The sequence below is a fragment of the Salmo salar genome, chromosome ssa14, assembly GCF_905237065.1.
Source record: "Salmo salar chromosome ssa14, Ssal_v3.1, whole genome shotgun sequence".
Taxonomy (NCBI): domain Eukaryota; kingdom Metazoa; phylum Chordata; class Actinopteri; order Salmoniformes; family Salmonidae; genus Salmo; species Salmo salar.
In genome coordinates this window covers 10,851,237-10,868,514 of record NC_059455.1, presented here as the reverse complement: position 1 = coordinate 10,868,514, position 17,278 = coordinate 10,851,237, and the positions used below count along the sequence as shown (strand labels likewise).

Sequence of the window (17,278 nt, the reverse complement as noted above, 5' to 3'; positions counted from 1 at the left end):
CTCAAAACACACATTTTTGTGTCAGTTTTCTATAATGACATTGTCATTTAGCAGATATTCTTATCCCAAGCAATTTAGTGCATTCAACTAAGGTAGCCTAGGTAAGAGAACCATAATGGGTCATTGTCTCTATTAACCTCAATAGTCACTACCCTTTGAGCACAGTCAGTCCTTCGCAGTAATTAAAAACGTTCCTTCCTTGTCATGATGATTAGGAGGGTGTGGGGATTGCTGTGAAGTCGAATGACAAATACCAATGCTTTACCATTTCAACTTTGACACACTCATTTCTCCATCTTTATTGCACAAGAGCTCTCTAATAACTGATTTGGTAAGAATTCACATAGGTACGCCCTTTATTAAATGTTTTTTTTTATTTTTTTATTCAGTACGGTACAAAACGGACAGTACTACAATAATTTAGTGAAGCCGATGTTTATTTGGTTCACAGGGGCCAGCCACATCAAGTACACTTTTACACTAATTCCTATGTGATCACTGCTAATACATTAATATTGTGTGTCCAGTTGGATAGTATAACATGTTAACACAGCACAGTCCTCCCACTCCCCAAGCCACAGGACAACACCTGGGTCATGTTCAGTAGAGCACAACTACGCAAAATGTTTTGCAAAGGTAAACAAAAATGTTCTTATTGGACAAGTTCTTGTGGTATATATATATATGTTTCACTGTTTTATTACATTTTCTTCCTATTGAACATAACCCTGTTATCGTGGACTCTTAATACAGGTTTGAGACATTGACAACCACTGCAGTTTATACATTGGCATCTCCATGAGCAGGCAATGCAAATACACCTACATTACTAACGTCACACAAATGGAACGGGGAGCACAGTAAAAAAAAAATATATATATTAAAAGATGCTTGAATCCTAAATCTTACATCTGAAACAGAAAAGGCATTACCCTTTTAAAGCCTGACTTATTTTCATGTAAGGCATAGATTACGTGGGCAAAATGAATGGAATATATTACGTAAAACAAGCGCAAAGGAAAGAAGGTATTGTGTGGACTGACCACCAAGCTCTCCCTTTCCTGTTAAAGGCCCACTACTCAATTCCTCTCGGTGACCCGATTATGAAAGACAATCACAAGCTTTTAAAATCGCACCAACAAAAACAGACCCCTCTAAATAGAAAGCTCTGGAAATGGGTTGTTTTTGCTAATATTTAATTGACTCAAATTGTAATTACTTAGTAAAAAGGCAAAAAGGTTTAATAGTTATTGAAGAAAAAAAACGTTTTTTTTTTTTTTTTTAAACCCAGATTGTAATTCCTATCTTGTCACAAAGACAAAACAGAAATTGAGGAGTGAGTTACAGCTTACTAGTTAGACATATACTTCTTTATCAACATCTGATTTGTTAGTTTGAACATGGTATCGAGAGTTTAAAGGAGTTCCTTGCTACTGGCACCTTACAATTTGCAGAACATTTATGGGTCTTAATACATATTTGCTTAACTGCATTTACAATGTAAACCAAAGCAGATTGTTTTACTCTCGAAATAAAAGCAATGTTACGGAAAAAGGCACACCTGCTTATGGAGCAAGACCACTAAGATGGCTGCCCTCCAAAACAATACAGGATTTATAAATCATTACTGTCATGTACAATACTGAGATCTTGAGATGAAAGACAGAAAAAAAAAAAAAAGTGTCAGTATTGTTTTGGACATGCATGCCATTAGAAGGATTTTTATGGTAGACAAAATGGTCAAGGCCTCACATTCACAAGGTAGTTCACAGCAGCATTGTACGCCATTATTTTTGAGTCACTGCCAAAACTGTCACGATACAAGTCAAGTCACACGCTTGACAACTTTGAGACACAATGGATTAGCATGCTTAAAATCTGCGCTGTAAATACCAGCATGCACTGCCATAAAAATATAAACAGCAGTATTAGTGGATAGGGTAGGTTCATCTTTTTACTAAGGAACAGTTCTGTCAACAAGGATTTCAGGTCTCACTTTAAAACAACTACACAAGACATTCTAGATGCTTCAGAAACAATTTATAAGCAAACATCTTGCTATATAAACGGGTGGCAAAGCATTTGGCAAAAAGTCAGACGTTATTCATTGTGTGAATTCACTTTTAAAATAACTGAAGCCTCTACAAAGTTCTTATGAAAGGTTTATGAACGCTTTGTCGAGCCTTTAAAGTAGATACATGTGGGGACGAGTGTCATACTATGAAATGAAGTGGAAAAGCATACAAGCTCTTGCTAGGTTACAACTACAAATAAACAACGACAATTGCATTGCGACTGAAATGACCAGTTACAGTACACTTGCCATTAATAGAACAGCTTCAATAAAACTTTTAAACCCAAAAATAGTTTAAGCCATCTTCACACATTGACTGTGTATATAATTATAATATCTAAAAATGACCTCATAAAAGGTAAAAACTGCAAAATAAAAAGTTCATTGCACAGTCTTGGAGCTTTCACAGTTAAGCAGCCAGGCCCTACAACAATACCACTGCTTCAGTGGTATGGTCCAGCCTCGGCTCCTCAATGGTAATTGAACTGTAAAGTTAAAACTACAAAAAAAGTTGCTTTTCTAATACATATAAAAACAACAAAAAAAACGTGCTTGTTTGTGTAGTCAACGTCAAAATACTGCCAAAGCTTCTTCGGCAGTGCTGTGTGTGTTTGTCAGAGAATGTGTGATATGGTGTGTGTGTGTGTTATTCGGGGCACATGAGAGTATTCATTACGCCGTCTCATTAGGCCTCTTGATGACAGCGCTGTATTTCATAGGCGCTCCGTCTGCCCTGAGCTGCACATCCACCAGACTAAAGATGGAGATCTCCTAGAAGGAGAGACCGGAACAGGACAACCCTCTGTTAGTGACAGAGGACACTCAAAATAATAACATTCTGTTGGCATTCAGCGTCTGGTTTAATATGTGGTTGGGCTTCAATGCTCTACTGTTTAAGAGAACCTGTTTAAAAAAATGCGGTCTAGCGCCTTCAAAACAATCCAACCAAAACACTGTTCAGCTGAGCTCTTGGATTTGTATAGAGAGAACTGTTATTGTAGCAAATATGCTTAATCATTCAATGTATCATGGTTGGGGCCTCTGGGAACAGTAGTTGGAATGTAGCTCATCTAGAGTTTTGCTTGTGAATCCCTTTTTTTATATCCCCCCCCCTTTTTTCAATTTTGTCTCATCGCTGTAACTCCCCAACGGGCTCGGGAGAGGCGAAGTCACGCGTCCCACGAAACATGACCCCGCCTAATCGCGCTCAACACCTGCCAGCTTAACACGGCGCGCCACAAGTAGCCAAGTAAGGTGCCCTCCGGACAAACCCTCCCCTAATTCGGGCGACACGGGCCAAATTGTGCACCGCCCTATGGGACTCCTGACCACGGCCGGTTGTGGCACAGCCCGGGAAATAACCCAGGTCTGTAGTAACGCCTCTAGCAGTGCGATGCAGTCCCTTAAACCGCTGCGCCACTCGGGAGGCTAGATCCCTTTCTAGAAGCAGTAATTTCCGTAAGCCTAATGGGAGCTTGGGTGAGGCGATCTTGCGTTGAGGGAGCAGTCGGATAGAAATTTAGTGAGACGTACCAGAGGGAAAAGAGAATGGAGGGAGAAGACCTGGGATCACTTGGCTAGGTTTCTTTTTTGCAATGAGTCACTAATGCAAGGTACACTTAACGGTTGTCTTCGGGACAAAATTTCACCTGCCCGGTCGGGCGGCTACAAAGCAGATTGAAGATGCCTAAGCCTACTGTACGACTGAGGTAGAACTTCATTGCCCCTTAGCAGACATACCACACAATAGGATTTCACTTGGACTTTTATGAAATGTTCTAATCATTTTATAGGAAAACTATTAGATGCCGGTTAAAAAAAATAGAAAAGTCATTTGGCACGATCCCTAGGTCTTACCTGCCGTACGCTAGGCTTCCCGGGTTCCTCTGCGGCCCACACCAGAGTCAACTCCCCCCTTTTCCCCACTTTGTGGAAGTGGAACGTCTCCAGGCCATGTAGACCCTGAAGAACATGACAACACAACTTAACACATCTCCAACTACACACCTCCGCATTCATTCTGTTCATCCAAAACAGGAGAATAATTTACTCCATCATAGCTCAGGGTTGTGTTCATCAGGGCACGTAACATAAAAATAAATGTTTTGCAACAGAAAACAAATTAGTCCAGGTAGTCCCTCCCCGTTTCAGTCCATTTTCTACCGTTTGATGTCTATTGAATATGAACCTGATTTCATTCAACTTAGTATCCGTAAATGTCATTCAAATTTGACTAAAGCTTATTTTTTGTAGTTGTGTAGTGCAATAGTTGACAAATGGATGCGATCATGCAGTGTCAGCCAAGGTCTTGGGGTGTAAAGTTATGAAATGACGACAAAATGTTTACGTAACAATTCTTCTCTCTCTAGACCATTGTCGGACCTTATCATGTATATCATAGTACACGATAAAGACTATAGTTTGGACCATAAAGCTTGATGTGGTATCTGAATGGTAACCTGGGTCGTGTTCACACGGCACAAAATTGAAGACAACTGTCAGAAATGGCCCGAAATAGAGAGGTTCTTTCTGAACTTTTCCAATAAAAAAAAAGAAACATTTGAAAAGTTGATACGGTGTGCCCCAAATCAGCAGCCGTCGTGTTTGGCACTACACGGACCCAAGCAGTAAATAAGACAACAAATCTCAAATCAGATAATCTGGTACCGTCACACAAAACTAATACTGCAGTGGTTTGAGTGGCACTCACTTTGCAGTAGATGCGTTTCTGCACCCCGTAGCGCAGCACGAGGACGTCGAAGGCCTGGTCCAGAATTCCCATCACCATGGCCTCAGAGTCCAGAGGACCACTCTCCTGCAAGGGGGGGGGGGGGGGGACACGACAAATAACATTCTGCACATTGCCACGCTTGGGTTGCCCTGAATGCAACACCAGGGTCCGAATCCTAACTGGAGATGTGAGTAACGGCCCTGGGTTCAAATAGTATTTGTTCTCTTTCAAATAGTTCAGATGCACTCGATTAAGGTTGCCTGGTACAATGGAACCAATAGACCAGTCCCAAAAGTACACCACCCATCTAAGACTAAGCAGGCTCAATTAAATGCTCATAGTATTTGAAATAAAACAAATAGTATTTCAAACCATATCTGGTATAGGGCCCTCAAATGTAACTCCGGACGTCAACGCCGGTTGCACTGGATTTTCATTGTTCCTCTCTAATCAGGGACCGATTTAAACCTGGGACACCAGGTGGGTGCAATTAATGATCAGGTAGAAGAGAAAACAAACAGGCTCCGGGCCTGATAAGGTAGGAGTTCAACACCCCTGCTCTAGTGGGAACATTATGCAGTGTCTTGGGTGTACCTTGACGAACACACTGAAGAACAGCTCTGAGCTGAGCTCCTGGACTCTCTTAGAGGCCGTCTTCTTGTCGTTGCAGTGGGACGCCTGCTTCTGCACCTCCTCCCCTTTCAACTCCAGGTGAGGACCACAGCCTACACAAACCAGAAATAGGCAAAGAATGTATTTTAAAGACAAGACAGGCAAAACGACACACACTGGAGTCAACTTCAACTACTTCTCTCTTATAGAGATGGCAGCACAACACCGTCAATAAGTAGTGAATCTCAGACAGACACCGGGACAAAAATAAATACATCTGCTCAGATTCAGGGTGTTTTGGAATCTAAGGGACGCGTTTGTCTTTTACCACATTGCTATTCCACCACCAGAGCCACATTTTCTCTGGGTGCTACCCCACAGCTGAGACACCCCCTGCCCTCGGTCCACCCCTCTTAACACAACGAAGCCATTGTCCTCTAAGGGGTAAAACGCACACACAGCACAGTGTCTCGCCACCCACCCAGAGAGGCGGCCAGCAGCCTGTGGACGATGACGTCAGCGTAGCGCCGTATGGGCGAGGTGAAGTGGGTGTAGAAGGGTACGTTGAGGGCGTAGTGACGGAACAGGAGTTCCTCCTTCAACACCCCCGTACAGAAGTACATAGCCATCTGGGGAGAGAAGCATTCACATATCATTGGTCACAGTGACATTTCTAAAGTTGGCTCAAAAGCAAAATAGGTTAGAGAGAGTAGAAGGTAGCCTACAACAAGACCCCATTGACATTAACCAGTATAATACAAATACATTTGCTAAATGTTTTGGACATGTTGTTTGGCTAGCTGGGGGCAGCCCAAGAGGAAAACACATGGGGACAATCCAGATATACATAGAGCTAGGGCCCCAGTAGACTAGCGGTGGACTGATACAACCGATACAGGAAGCCAATGGAGGGACACAAGAAAGAGATACCAGCGATAGGACTGCTAAGGAAGCAGTATAGAGAGACGACGGTAGTGGCACACACTAACCTGCATTGGTCTGGAGCACATGTGGGTCAGGACCTCTTTCCTGGCGCTGGTGTACTCGTCATCACCAAGAGTCTCATTCAAACTTTTCTATTGGGGGGGGAGAATGCATTCCGGCTGAATTTATGTGCTTCAGAGAATGAGTGTGTACATTGTATATTAATATATGAGCAGCGATGTGGGGGAGATGGTAAGGACAAGGGACAAGTTAAAAAAAGAAACAAACCCACTTAAAACATACGTGAACATTTGTTTTAAAGTTGTATTCTGCATTTCTGTTATTTTTGAGTAGGCCTCCCATTGACAGACTTGTGTTTTAGAGTGCATGCTGGGAGTTGGAGATACCCACATGGAGCGTCCCGGCCGTGGAGAAGTCGATGTTGAGGCCCATCTGGTCGCAGAACTCCTGCAGGTCGTCCACCATCTTGGTCTGGGGCGGGGGGTGGCGTCGCAGCAGGGCCTTGTTGGGGAAGGAGCGGTAGATCTGGTGGGCCGTGGCCATGTTGGCCAGCAACATGAACTCCTCTACCAACCTGGGGAGAGAAGACAGAGAAAAAAAGCATTAAAAGAAAACTTGACAGGCAAGACATTCTATAGAATCGGATAGTATCTCCATCTGAGAGCACCGTCACCGTTAAGCTCACTTTAATTCCGTTAGCTTGCTTAGGGAGCTGACTCTTTGGGTATGTATGCACGTACACCTAGTGTATAAAACATTAGGAACACCTTCCTAATATTGAGTTGCACACCCTTTTGGCCTCAGAACAGCCTCAATTCGTCAGGTCATGAACTCTCCAAGGTGTTGAAAGCTTTCCACAGGGATGCTGGCCAATGTTGACTCCAATGCTTCCCACAGTTGTGTCAAGTTGGCTGGATGTCCTTTGCGTGGGGGACCATTCTTGATACACATTGGAAACTATTAAGAGTTAAATACCCAGTAGCGCTGCAGTTCTTGATTCAAACCGGTGCGCCGTCTCCTCCCCTTCATCTACACTGATTGACGTGGATTTAACAAGTGACATCAATAAGGGATCACGGCTTTTACATGGATTCGCCTGGTCAGTCTGTCATGGAAGGAGCAGGTGTTCCTAATGTTTCGTACACTCGGTGTATGTGTATTGGTGGGGTTGACTTACTTGTTGCTGTCCCTGTACTGGTAGACATAGCATCCTTGGGGCATACTGGTCTCTCTGTCTAGAGTGAAAGACAGCTTCAACTGCAAAAACAAAGGAGATTATAGTCATCATTCTGAGATTTCTCTCAGCCCTTTCACTACAATCCTCCCTACTCATTCCACATAGTAAAAATAGACAAATGTTTTGTAAATCTTTAAATTCAAAAAGTGTCTCAGGGTCGCAGTGCAGATCTAGGATCAGGTCCCCTGTTCATTCATTGTGATCTACAAGGCTAAACTGATCCAATATCAGCACTCCTATTCTGAGACCTGACTACAGCACAAAAATGGCATGACACAGCTGTCCTATACTATGCAGTGCCCTCTGACCTGGTCAAGGCGGAGGGCGCCGCCCTGGAAGCGCTGGGCACGGAGCCTCTTGGCGATGGAGTGCAGGTTGAGCACGGCCTGGTGGATCTCGTCCACGGGGTGCTCGGCGGCACAGGGGGGCAGCTCATCTGCCTGGAACAGCTTGTCGGGGGCCTCGATCATGCTCTGGGCGTGGTCGTAGCTCAGCTTAATGCACGAGCGGATCACCGAGCGACCGAACCACTCACTCAGGATCTAGAGGGGTAGAAATGGAGTGTGGTGAACGTGGCACACACCTGCATACAGTGCATTTGGAAAGTATTCAGACCCCTCGACTTTTTCCACATTTTATTACAGCCTTATTCTAAAAATGTATTAAATAGTTGTTTTTAAATCAATCTACACACAATACCCCATTACGACAAAGCAAATTCAGGTTTCTAGATTTTTTTTAAAATATGTAAATGTGATATTTCAGTTTATACAAGTATTCAGACCCTTTACTCAGTACTTTGTTGAAGCACCTTTTGGCAGTGATTACAGCTTAGAGTCTTTTTGGGTATGAAGCTACAAGTTTGGCACACCTGTATTTGGGAGTTTCTCCCATTCTTCTCAAGCTCTGTGAGGTTGGACGGGGAGTGTTACTGCACAGCTATTTTCAGGTCTCTCCAGAGATGTTCGATCGGGTTCAAGTCCGGGCCACTCAAGGACATTCAGAGACTTGTCCCGAAGCCACTCCTGCGTTGTCTTGGCTGTGTGCTTAGGGTCGTTGTCCTGTTGGCAGGTAACTTTCTCCCCAGCCAGAAGTCCTGAGTGCTCTGGAGCAGGTTTTCATCAAGGATCTCTGTACTTTTCTCTGTTCATCTTTCCCTCGATCCTGACTAGTCTCCCAATCCCTGCAGCTAAAAAACCTCCCCACAGCATGCTGCTGCCACCATCATCATCATCATGCTTCACCGTAGGGATGGTGCCAGGTTTCCTCCAGAATGTTCTCCCATCTCCACAGCAGAACCATAGGGTTCTTGGTCACCTCCCTGACCAAGGCCCTTCTCCCCCGATTTCTCAGTTGGGCCGGGCAGCCAGCTCTAGGAAGAATCTTGGTAGTTCCAAACTTTCTCCATTTAAGAATGGAGGCCACTGTGTTCTTGGGGACCTTCAATGCTGCAGACATTTTTTGGTACCCTTCCCCAGATCTGTGCATCGACAGAATCCTGTCTCGCAGCTCTATGGACAATTCCTTCAACATCATGGCTTGGTTTTTGCTCTGACGTGCACTGTCAACTGTGGGAACTTATTTATAAATACACACGTCTTTCCAAATCACGTTCAATCAATTGAATTTACCACAGGTGGACTCCAATCAACTTGTAGAAACAGTTCAAGGATGATCAATGGAAACAGGATGCACCTGAGCTCAATTTAGTCTCATAGCAAAGGGTCTGAATACTTAAGTAAATGCGGTGTTTTTTTATTTTGTATAAATTAGCAAACATTTCTAAAAATCTGTTTTCGCTTTGTCATTATGGGGTATTTTGTGTAGATTGAGGATTTTATTTATTTTTTAATCCATTTTAGAATAAGACTAACGTAACGAAATGTGGAAGACGGGAAAGGGTCTGAATACACACACACATATACATATATATACATATATATATACACACATATACATACATATATATACATATACATACATACATACATACATACATACATACATACATACATACATACATACATATAAATTCCATGCAATACAATTACACAATGCAGCCATCTGATAGAAACAGTGCCACACCTTCCTGTTTCTATGGCCACACTAGCATACTTAGTATGAAGGTGTTGTACCTTGCCCTCAGGGGTGATCTTCCAGATGACTGAGAAGGTGAGTCTGTCAGTCAGGGGGTTTAGACTGCACAGCTCCTCACACAGCAGACGAGGCAACATGGGGATCACCTGGGAGTGCCACAGGCCAACGTCAACAGTTAACTTAATTACCAGCTGGGCATACAGTATCTAATAGTCAGAATTTACCTGCTCCAATTATACATTCATTATCAATTGACTAATACATGAATAATTTAGTAATAACAAACGAAGACCTTTTGAACCATGTAGACACTGGTGGCTCGCCGACTGGCGATGAAGTCCAGCGCATTGCCTTCTTCCACGAAATAACTCACGTCAGCAATGTGGACACCCAGCTCAAAGTTGCCTAACAAAGAGAGAACATTACAGGAGAACTTTGTCATTGATGATTTCCACAAGTAAATAGAAACATGAGTAAATTCAAAACACGTCTGCATTAATAAACCATCAAAATTGCATTCCCTATGCTTTATTTCCAAAAGGAACACAAAATGGCTTACCGTCGGGCAGTGGTTTGCAAGACAACGCATCGTCCAGGTCTCTGGCGGTAGCTGGGTCAATTGTGAATATGCATTCTTTCCTGAATAGAAAACAATAACTCAGTGTATGAGTGTTGTCTTCACTTGTTCAGTTGTGTCAAATTAGTACTTACAAAAAGGCAAAGACAACAGCGCAATACATATGTACATTGAGTGGCTCCATCGGAATTGGGCATGCGAGAGCCTTTGTGTACGGCGTCAATGACAACTGACGGCGTTGTGTCTGAGAACTTTCTGATATGGATGCGGTATTTGTGAGCGTCCTCTACTCACCTCAGGTCTCTCCTGTTGCCGAACTCCTCAGGGGGGATGGTCCAGGGCAGCTTCTGGGGCAGGCAGCCCAGCACCTCGACAGAGAACTCAGAGAAGTCCACGTCGTACTCTATCAAGATGCCCTCGGTCTCCGGCTCAATCTCCCCGGCCTGGCCCAGAGTCTTAGCAAGTCGACTTGGGGGGGGGGGAAAGAGATAAGGAGGACTGTCGGCATCCGATAGATATGTGCAAGATGTGTGCTTCGATGTAACTTTATATAAGTGTATTATATAGCTAATGAGTGTTGTAGAGCTGATCCTCTAGAAGCACAAGTGCATCATCCCCTACTAGAATTCACAGACAAGCACTAACACTCAGTGGGCAGGTACACCACACTGTTCACCAAAAAGGTTAGCTCCCACAGACAGTGAGTAGTGTGGCCGTGGTTTGCAATATAAAGCTGACAGAGGCATTCAGTTACATTTCCATTGAAAGTTAGAATGGGCGAAACGAGTGACCTAAGAGACGGAGCGTGGTAGGATCGTCTGTGCCAGGCGCGCCGGTTCCGGTACCTCAAAAACGTCCGGCCTCATGGGACTTTCACTAGGGCTGTCCATGCCAAAATTAAAACCTTGGGGTCGACAGCTCGTCATCTGCTCTTTTCACCAATCGATTGTATTTTTTCAGCTTGTCGGATGCTTTAAGCGCACTGTTTGATGAAATAATTAGGACAGACAAATTACTTTAGAGGGAGTCCAACCACAATTGACTTCATTGTGCCGGGCTCAGACTTGCTGCAATGTTAAAAAAAACGATCAACTAAAAACAAGAAGCGGCTCCAGGGGGCACGCGATCACCAACACTTTACAAGTGAGGAGTGGAAAAACATTACTTGGTCCAATGAATCTCCGTTCATGTTGCGTCATGCTGATGGCAGAACCAGGATTTGGCCTAAGCAGCATGAGTCCATGGCTCCATCCCGCCTGGTGTCAACAGTACAGGCTGGTGGCGGTGGTGTTATGGCGTGGGGAATGTTTTCCATGGTACTTGTTTGGTCCCTTGATACCAACATTTCCATGCCCTGAAGAATTCAGGTTGGTTTAGAGGCAAGCGGGGGGGGGGGGTCCGACCCTGTACCAGATGGGTGTACCTAATAAACTCTAGAATTATTTTACGAGCCATGAAGTCAAACACTTACGAGTGAGGGGAAGTATAAACGAACGAGACACAATGCTACGGGGTAGGGATACAGACAATTCCCTAGAGTGAGGCAGTGACTCGTTACATACCCCTCGGCAAAGTTACTGTCGTCTGGCCAGCTGGTGATGCGGACGATGAACAGGATGTTGGCGTAGTCTCCCGGGCGGGAGCAAAAGTCGTGGGGGCAATCTGGCAGGGGAACATTTACCCGTGGCACGCGGTGGTCGACAGGAGAGAACATGGCAAAGGGCTTGTCCGGGAGGAACTTGAGGAAGCCTGTGGCGGCCCGCGAGTGCTTCTGCTCCACTATGTACACCACCTAGGAGAGAGAAGGCGCAGATGAAGAGGACACAAGGACATCGATTTTGACTAATGGAAAAAAACTAAAAAACAAAGAGAAGTGAACCCTTTGACAGAAGGATAGGTCTTAATGCAATTGTTTCTATAGCGCGAGATGTTTGTTGGAAATCAATACGTTTTCTTTTAAAATGTTTGACTAGAAGTAGGTCTTTTCATGCAATAGCACAGCAGCCATAAGGATTCATTTTCAAAATAAAAATGCTTACCTTAGCAGTCCTTTGGAGTATCTCTTTTTTAGTTCCATCTTCTGCAGAGGCAGAACAGCAAAATTAATTGGGGAAAGTGCTGGAAGATATCAGTGTCCACTTCCTATTTCTGTCAAATGGATTTGCTCTACACAGTTTAGAGAACTTTTGCCATAAAGGTGTGTGGTTTCATTAAACCTGCTGAGGGGAAATCCCTGTACCTGTGGCGTTGAGGCTGATGTTCTCCACCCTCTTTGCCAGTTGTTCCTCAGCTTCAGTCTCGGCTTCCACAATGACATCAGGACTGGGGGGGCGTTTGGTCTTCTTTCCTGGTGTCTGGCTCCTCCCAGACTGGGTCTCTGGTTCGCTCACGCCTTCGCTGTCTGACTTCACAACCTGTACACGCACAACCACTTAGTTCTGTTTTTAGGATAGCCACTGTGCATCAGCAGTGTTGGAGACGATCTGACTTGAGCCAGTTTCGGTCTGTTTGTAACAGTATAATTAACCTGGCAGTAGTGATCGTCGGGTTAGATGGAATGGTCTATGTGCATTGTATTTGAGCAGAAGGAGTACAAAGGGGGCCTCAGTCAGAAAATATATGTGCTTGTGTGACGTGTAGGGGGTCTTTTGCCGGTGCAACATCCAGTGAGGTGAATAAATCTAGCTTGAACCTAACAGCGGGTAAATGGTGTATATTATGAAGAGCATGACAAGTTATTGCTTCAGTGGATATAAACGAGTGGTTCACAAACTTAAGTGCCATAAGCAGAAGTCGTTGGTCATAACCATTGACAGTTGGTCGTAACCCACCTAAATCCACTTGAATGTAGGGTAAACACTGATACTCCTATTACATAGCAGTGTATATGATATAGCTGCTCTACAACGAGTGTACAAAACACCTGCCCTTTCCATGACAGACGGACAAGGTGAAAGCTATGATCCCTGATTGATGGGACTTGCTAAATCCGCTTCAACCGACGTAGATGAAGGAGAGGAGACACACTAAAGGACTTAAGCTTTGAGACATGGATTGTGTGTGTGCCATTCCTAGGGTGAACGGGCAAGACAAAATATTTAAGTGCCGTTGAACGGGGTATGGTAATAGGTGCACCGCTGTGTGTCAAGAACTGCAACGCTGCTGGGGATTTCATGCTCAACAGTTTTCCGTATGTATCAAGAATGGTCCACCACCCAAAGGACATCCAGCCAAATGTACAAAACTGTGGGAATTACTGGAGTCGACACGGGCCAGCATCCCTGTGGAACGCTTTAGACACCTTGTAGAGTCCATGCCCGAACGAAATGAGGCTGTTCTGAGGGCAAGAGGGGGGATGCGACTCAGTACTAGGAAGGTGTTCTTAACATTGTTCTTAACATTGCTGAGGTGGAATCTTCCTCCATGGAGCTCACCTTCCACTGCTCCTGAGGGAGAACTTGCACCACTACTACATCCCCGTTCAGGGCCCTGTTGCGGGCTGCGGTTCCATCCAGGAAGATATCCCGCTTGCCATCCTGCAGAGATGCACAGTCCCATTAGACAAATATTACTGCCAACACCTATAAACTACTGTATATTTCTATTGAAACACTCACCGGTGCTGCAATGAAAGCCTCGTGGTACTTTTTGGGGTTGATTCTTATGGATCCCTGAAAAAAAAATGGAAATGTTTCTATTAGTAGGCTTAACTTGTCACGCCATCGTGTTGGATAATCTTTGACCGATAAAGCCTTAGGTAAGAATTTTCTGATCTTTGGTAAACAAGTAACCATTTAATTAGTGTGGTTATTTGGTTTGATACAATAATTCACACCAATCTTTTTTTTTTATATGAAGGTCTAGTCTTAGAATGTCTAGTTTCACCTGAATGAGCTCTCCTCTCTTTAGGCCGTGGGAAACGTCCTCTGTGGTCATGTACGCTTCAAACACTTGCTTCTTTGATCCTCCCTGGCTTCCTCTAGTCTTCTTACCCTTGTCAGAAGGCGTAGTAACACCTGAAGATGAAAATAGAAGTCGGATTACAATCCAACACCTACATCTTCAACTGCAAATGCTCGCAAAAGCTTGATCACATATGACAACTTTGAGATCAAGGTAATTCAAAAAGTATATTCACTTAATCAAGACCATTTTTACCTTGTGGTTGCATGTTTTTGGATTTGTTAAGGGGGGATGTTGACATGTCTGCATCGAAGTCAGGATACATGGGCCCACCTCTCTTGTTATCTGCGTTGGTCTTTGGCACATTCTTCTTCTTGGACTTCTTCTTCTCTTGCGCCTGAGCTGGGAAAGATGAGAAGGCGTTCGGCGGGGATGCCCCATAACTCATGTCCTTGTTCCCTTGGTTACTTGTGGGCACTTTGTAAGCATGGTCTTTGTAGTCTTTATTTCTTATCTGTTGTTGCTGCTGGGAGTCCCTCTGTTTGAGGGAGGCAAACTCCTCACCGGACTCCACATCTCCATCCTGACTGGTGTTGGTGTCCCTCCTCTCCCCGCGTCGCTGCTTGTCGGAAACCCCCTGCCTCCTCTCCGGCTCCTGCAGGGCTCCCCGACTATTCAGCTTGTCCATGTACAAGGACAGAGAGCTCTCTTCACCTCCCTTACCTTTCATAGGCGAAGGCGAGAAGTCACTCGAGTCAGAGCACTCGATAAACGCCTGGTCCCTTTTTCTCTGCGGTATGTCTTGTTTTTCGCTGTATGCTAAACCCTGCCTCTGTTCGCTCGGCCCCCTCTCTTCCCCCTGTTGTTGGACATACTGGTCCAGGTAGGATCTGAACTTGCTGCTATGATGCTGGCTGAGGAGTCTGGCATAGGCATCTTTCTGATGAGGGACAGTGGACTGGCTTGGTCCACGTTTGCCATCACGAGGCCTGTTGCCTCCCTTGGATTGATGAGGAGGATCCATTTGCCTAAGATACGTCCTTGTTCTGTGAGAGTACTGCCTAGAAGTAAAAACAGACAACTTTACCGGTGTAACGAGTTTGCTAACGCATTCATTCTATCAATGTAATACATTATTCTGGTGAGCACTGCTTTATTAGTCTTCCAGGGCAACAAGTTAGGACAGGCCTAGATGCAGCTTCCCTTCTAACTATAGTTAAACAAATGGCCTACCGAATGTAAGAAATAAGCAAAAACAAATTACATTTGGGGTGAAAGTAGCCTAAGCCAGTAGACTACATGGTCCAGTACGGAGTATCAGCTAAATAAATATTTAGGTGGATCGAACTGAGCAGGTAGCCTACTTTTTGTAGTACATCACATGATAGGTGAAACAGCCTGTGCAGACCACGAAAAACAAGACGTTTACATGCCATAGTATACCATCTAAGAACAACATATCCCAGGCATCTTATCTGAGTTTCTCATAACCTTTTTCGGGATATTGTAAACAGTATATGATGTTTATTAAATGTGTCAACTCAAACACAGAATACTTGAGTATCCTGAATAAAAACAGGATATTTGTATGTAAACGTGGTCATTTAGTAGATGATCTTATCCAAAGCCACTTTGATCTTAAGATAGTTAGCTGAGACAACCACATATTGTCAAATACAGTATACGAACATTCCATCCCACCTAAACAATTGATAGCATTTTGCAACACCCCCCCCCCATTTTAATACACAGCTAAAACCTATTAATTAAAAATGTGAAAACAATATTTTAGACATGAAGGTACCCATAAGCAAACATTTCAGTGGAAAAAACAATGTGAAAATTCGTGGATATAACAGCGTTCCCAGAAATAAACTCATGTATACAATTATACAGATACGTAGACTAGTTAGTTGCCACTTAGACCAATCTGTTAAACTGAAAGGCTGCTTTGTCTAGCTAGTTTACGTTACCTCCAAGGTTATTTGGCTCCATCCCTCTATCCACACTGATGCAAGGCTCTCCAACCCTGTTCCTGGAGAACTACCGAATCCTAATCTAGCGCACCTGATTCTAATAACTAGCTGGTTGATAAACTGAATCAGGTTAGTTAAAACGACGGTTGGATTGAAAATCTACAGGTTAATGTTAGCTCTCCGGGAACATGGTTGAGAGTCCTGCACTGACGTGTGGTCAGAGATTGTGGCCAAGTTGACACAGCTGTAAACACTAATTTGATTTAGCCATGCATGACATTAAGTTATTTGCTAACTAAGATCATGTAACTTAGCTAGTTAACTAACTAGACTCACTACCTAACGTAAGTCATACTAGAAACACAAGCAACCTCATACACCTCCGTTTTTATTTTCACTCACCAATTATAGGTGTCGATTATCAATTTTCCTGAGTCATGTCATGAGGCTGAACTAAATATCCAGTTAGCAATAGTAGCTATTATAACTCGCCAATATTGCTTCTGTTCAGCGCTAGCTATTAAGTTAGTCGATATAACCAAACTTGAACTTTGTATAACAAGTCAGCTGTAAATGATAGTTGGTCATACGAAAAGTAGATAGCTATAAACAAGACGACATTACCTGAATGCTGTCCTGCTGTTGTTCGCTTCGTGAAATCAATTAGGTAGCTTTTGCTAGCTAGTTAAATTACTAGCAAACATCAAACTATTTCCGGGGGTTGGGTCAAAGTGCATGCTGGGAAAGAAAGTTTACAACGCCGTTCGCGAAATGGTCCATGCTATTCGGGATCCTTGGGACGACCCTACTGCATTGAAGTTGACATGTACAATTTAAGGTGGTTGAGTATTGTGATCTATTGGATGACTTCCATGTTATCTTATTTTTGGATATTCAGAAAGCATTTGATACCGTAAGTCACAGTTTTATCTTTGATTGTCTTAAGCATTGGAAGTTTGGTAATTGTTGTTGTTGATGCTATTAGAACGCTGCATAATGGTGCCAATAGGTGTATCAAACTCTGTCATGGAACATCCTCAATGTTTAACATTTACAAAGGAATACAACAAAATTGTCCAATCTCACCTTTTTTATTTTTGTTAGTATCTCAAACCTTATGCTCATT

The 17,278-nt window shown here is 43.7% G+C and overlaps 1 protein-coding gene across 2 annotated transcripts; it reads right to left on the bottom strand.

Moving 5' to 3' along the window:
* Window positions 1–419: 419 nt before the first annotated feature.
* dis3l2 (DIS3 like 3'-5' exoribonuclease 2) lies at window positions 420–16,888 on the bottom strand. Of its 2 annotated transcripts, none has more exons than XM_014139403.2 (21): window positions 16,777–16,888; window positions 14,432–15,237; window positions 14,159–14,289; window positions 13,891–13,944; window positions 13,708–13,809; window positions 12,513–12,687; window positions 12,313–12,353; window positions 11,836–12,065; window positions 10,568–10,741; window positions 10,256–10,335; window positions 9,989–10,101; window positions 9,735–9,842; window positions 7,908–8,141; window positions 7,540–7,619; window positions 6,753–6,936; window positions 6,407–6,493; window positions 5,899–6,046; window positions 5,400–5,530; window positions 4,785–4,889; window positions 3,932–4,036; window positions 420–2,845 (listed from the first exon to the last, which is right to left on the bottom strand). In XM_014139403.2, exons 2-21 carry the CDS (start codon window positions 15,198–15,200, stop codon window positions 2,747–2,749), a joined length of 3,150 nt encoding a protein of 1,049 aa, XP_013994878.2. In that variant the 5' UTR covers window positions 15,201–15,237; window positions 16,777–16,888; the 3' UTR covers window positions 420–2,746. The 2 variants fall into 2 exon arrangements, with proteins under 2 accessions (XP_013994878.2, XP_045549810.1); XM_045693854.1 differs by having other exon boundaries at window positions 16,555–16,784.
* Window positions 16,889–17,278: the final 390 nt, after the last annotated feature.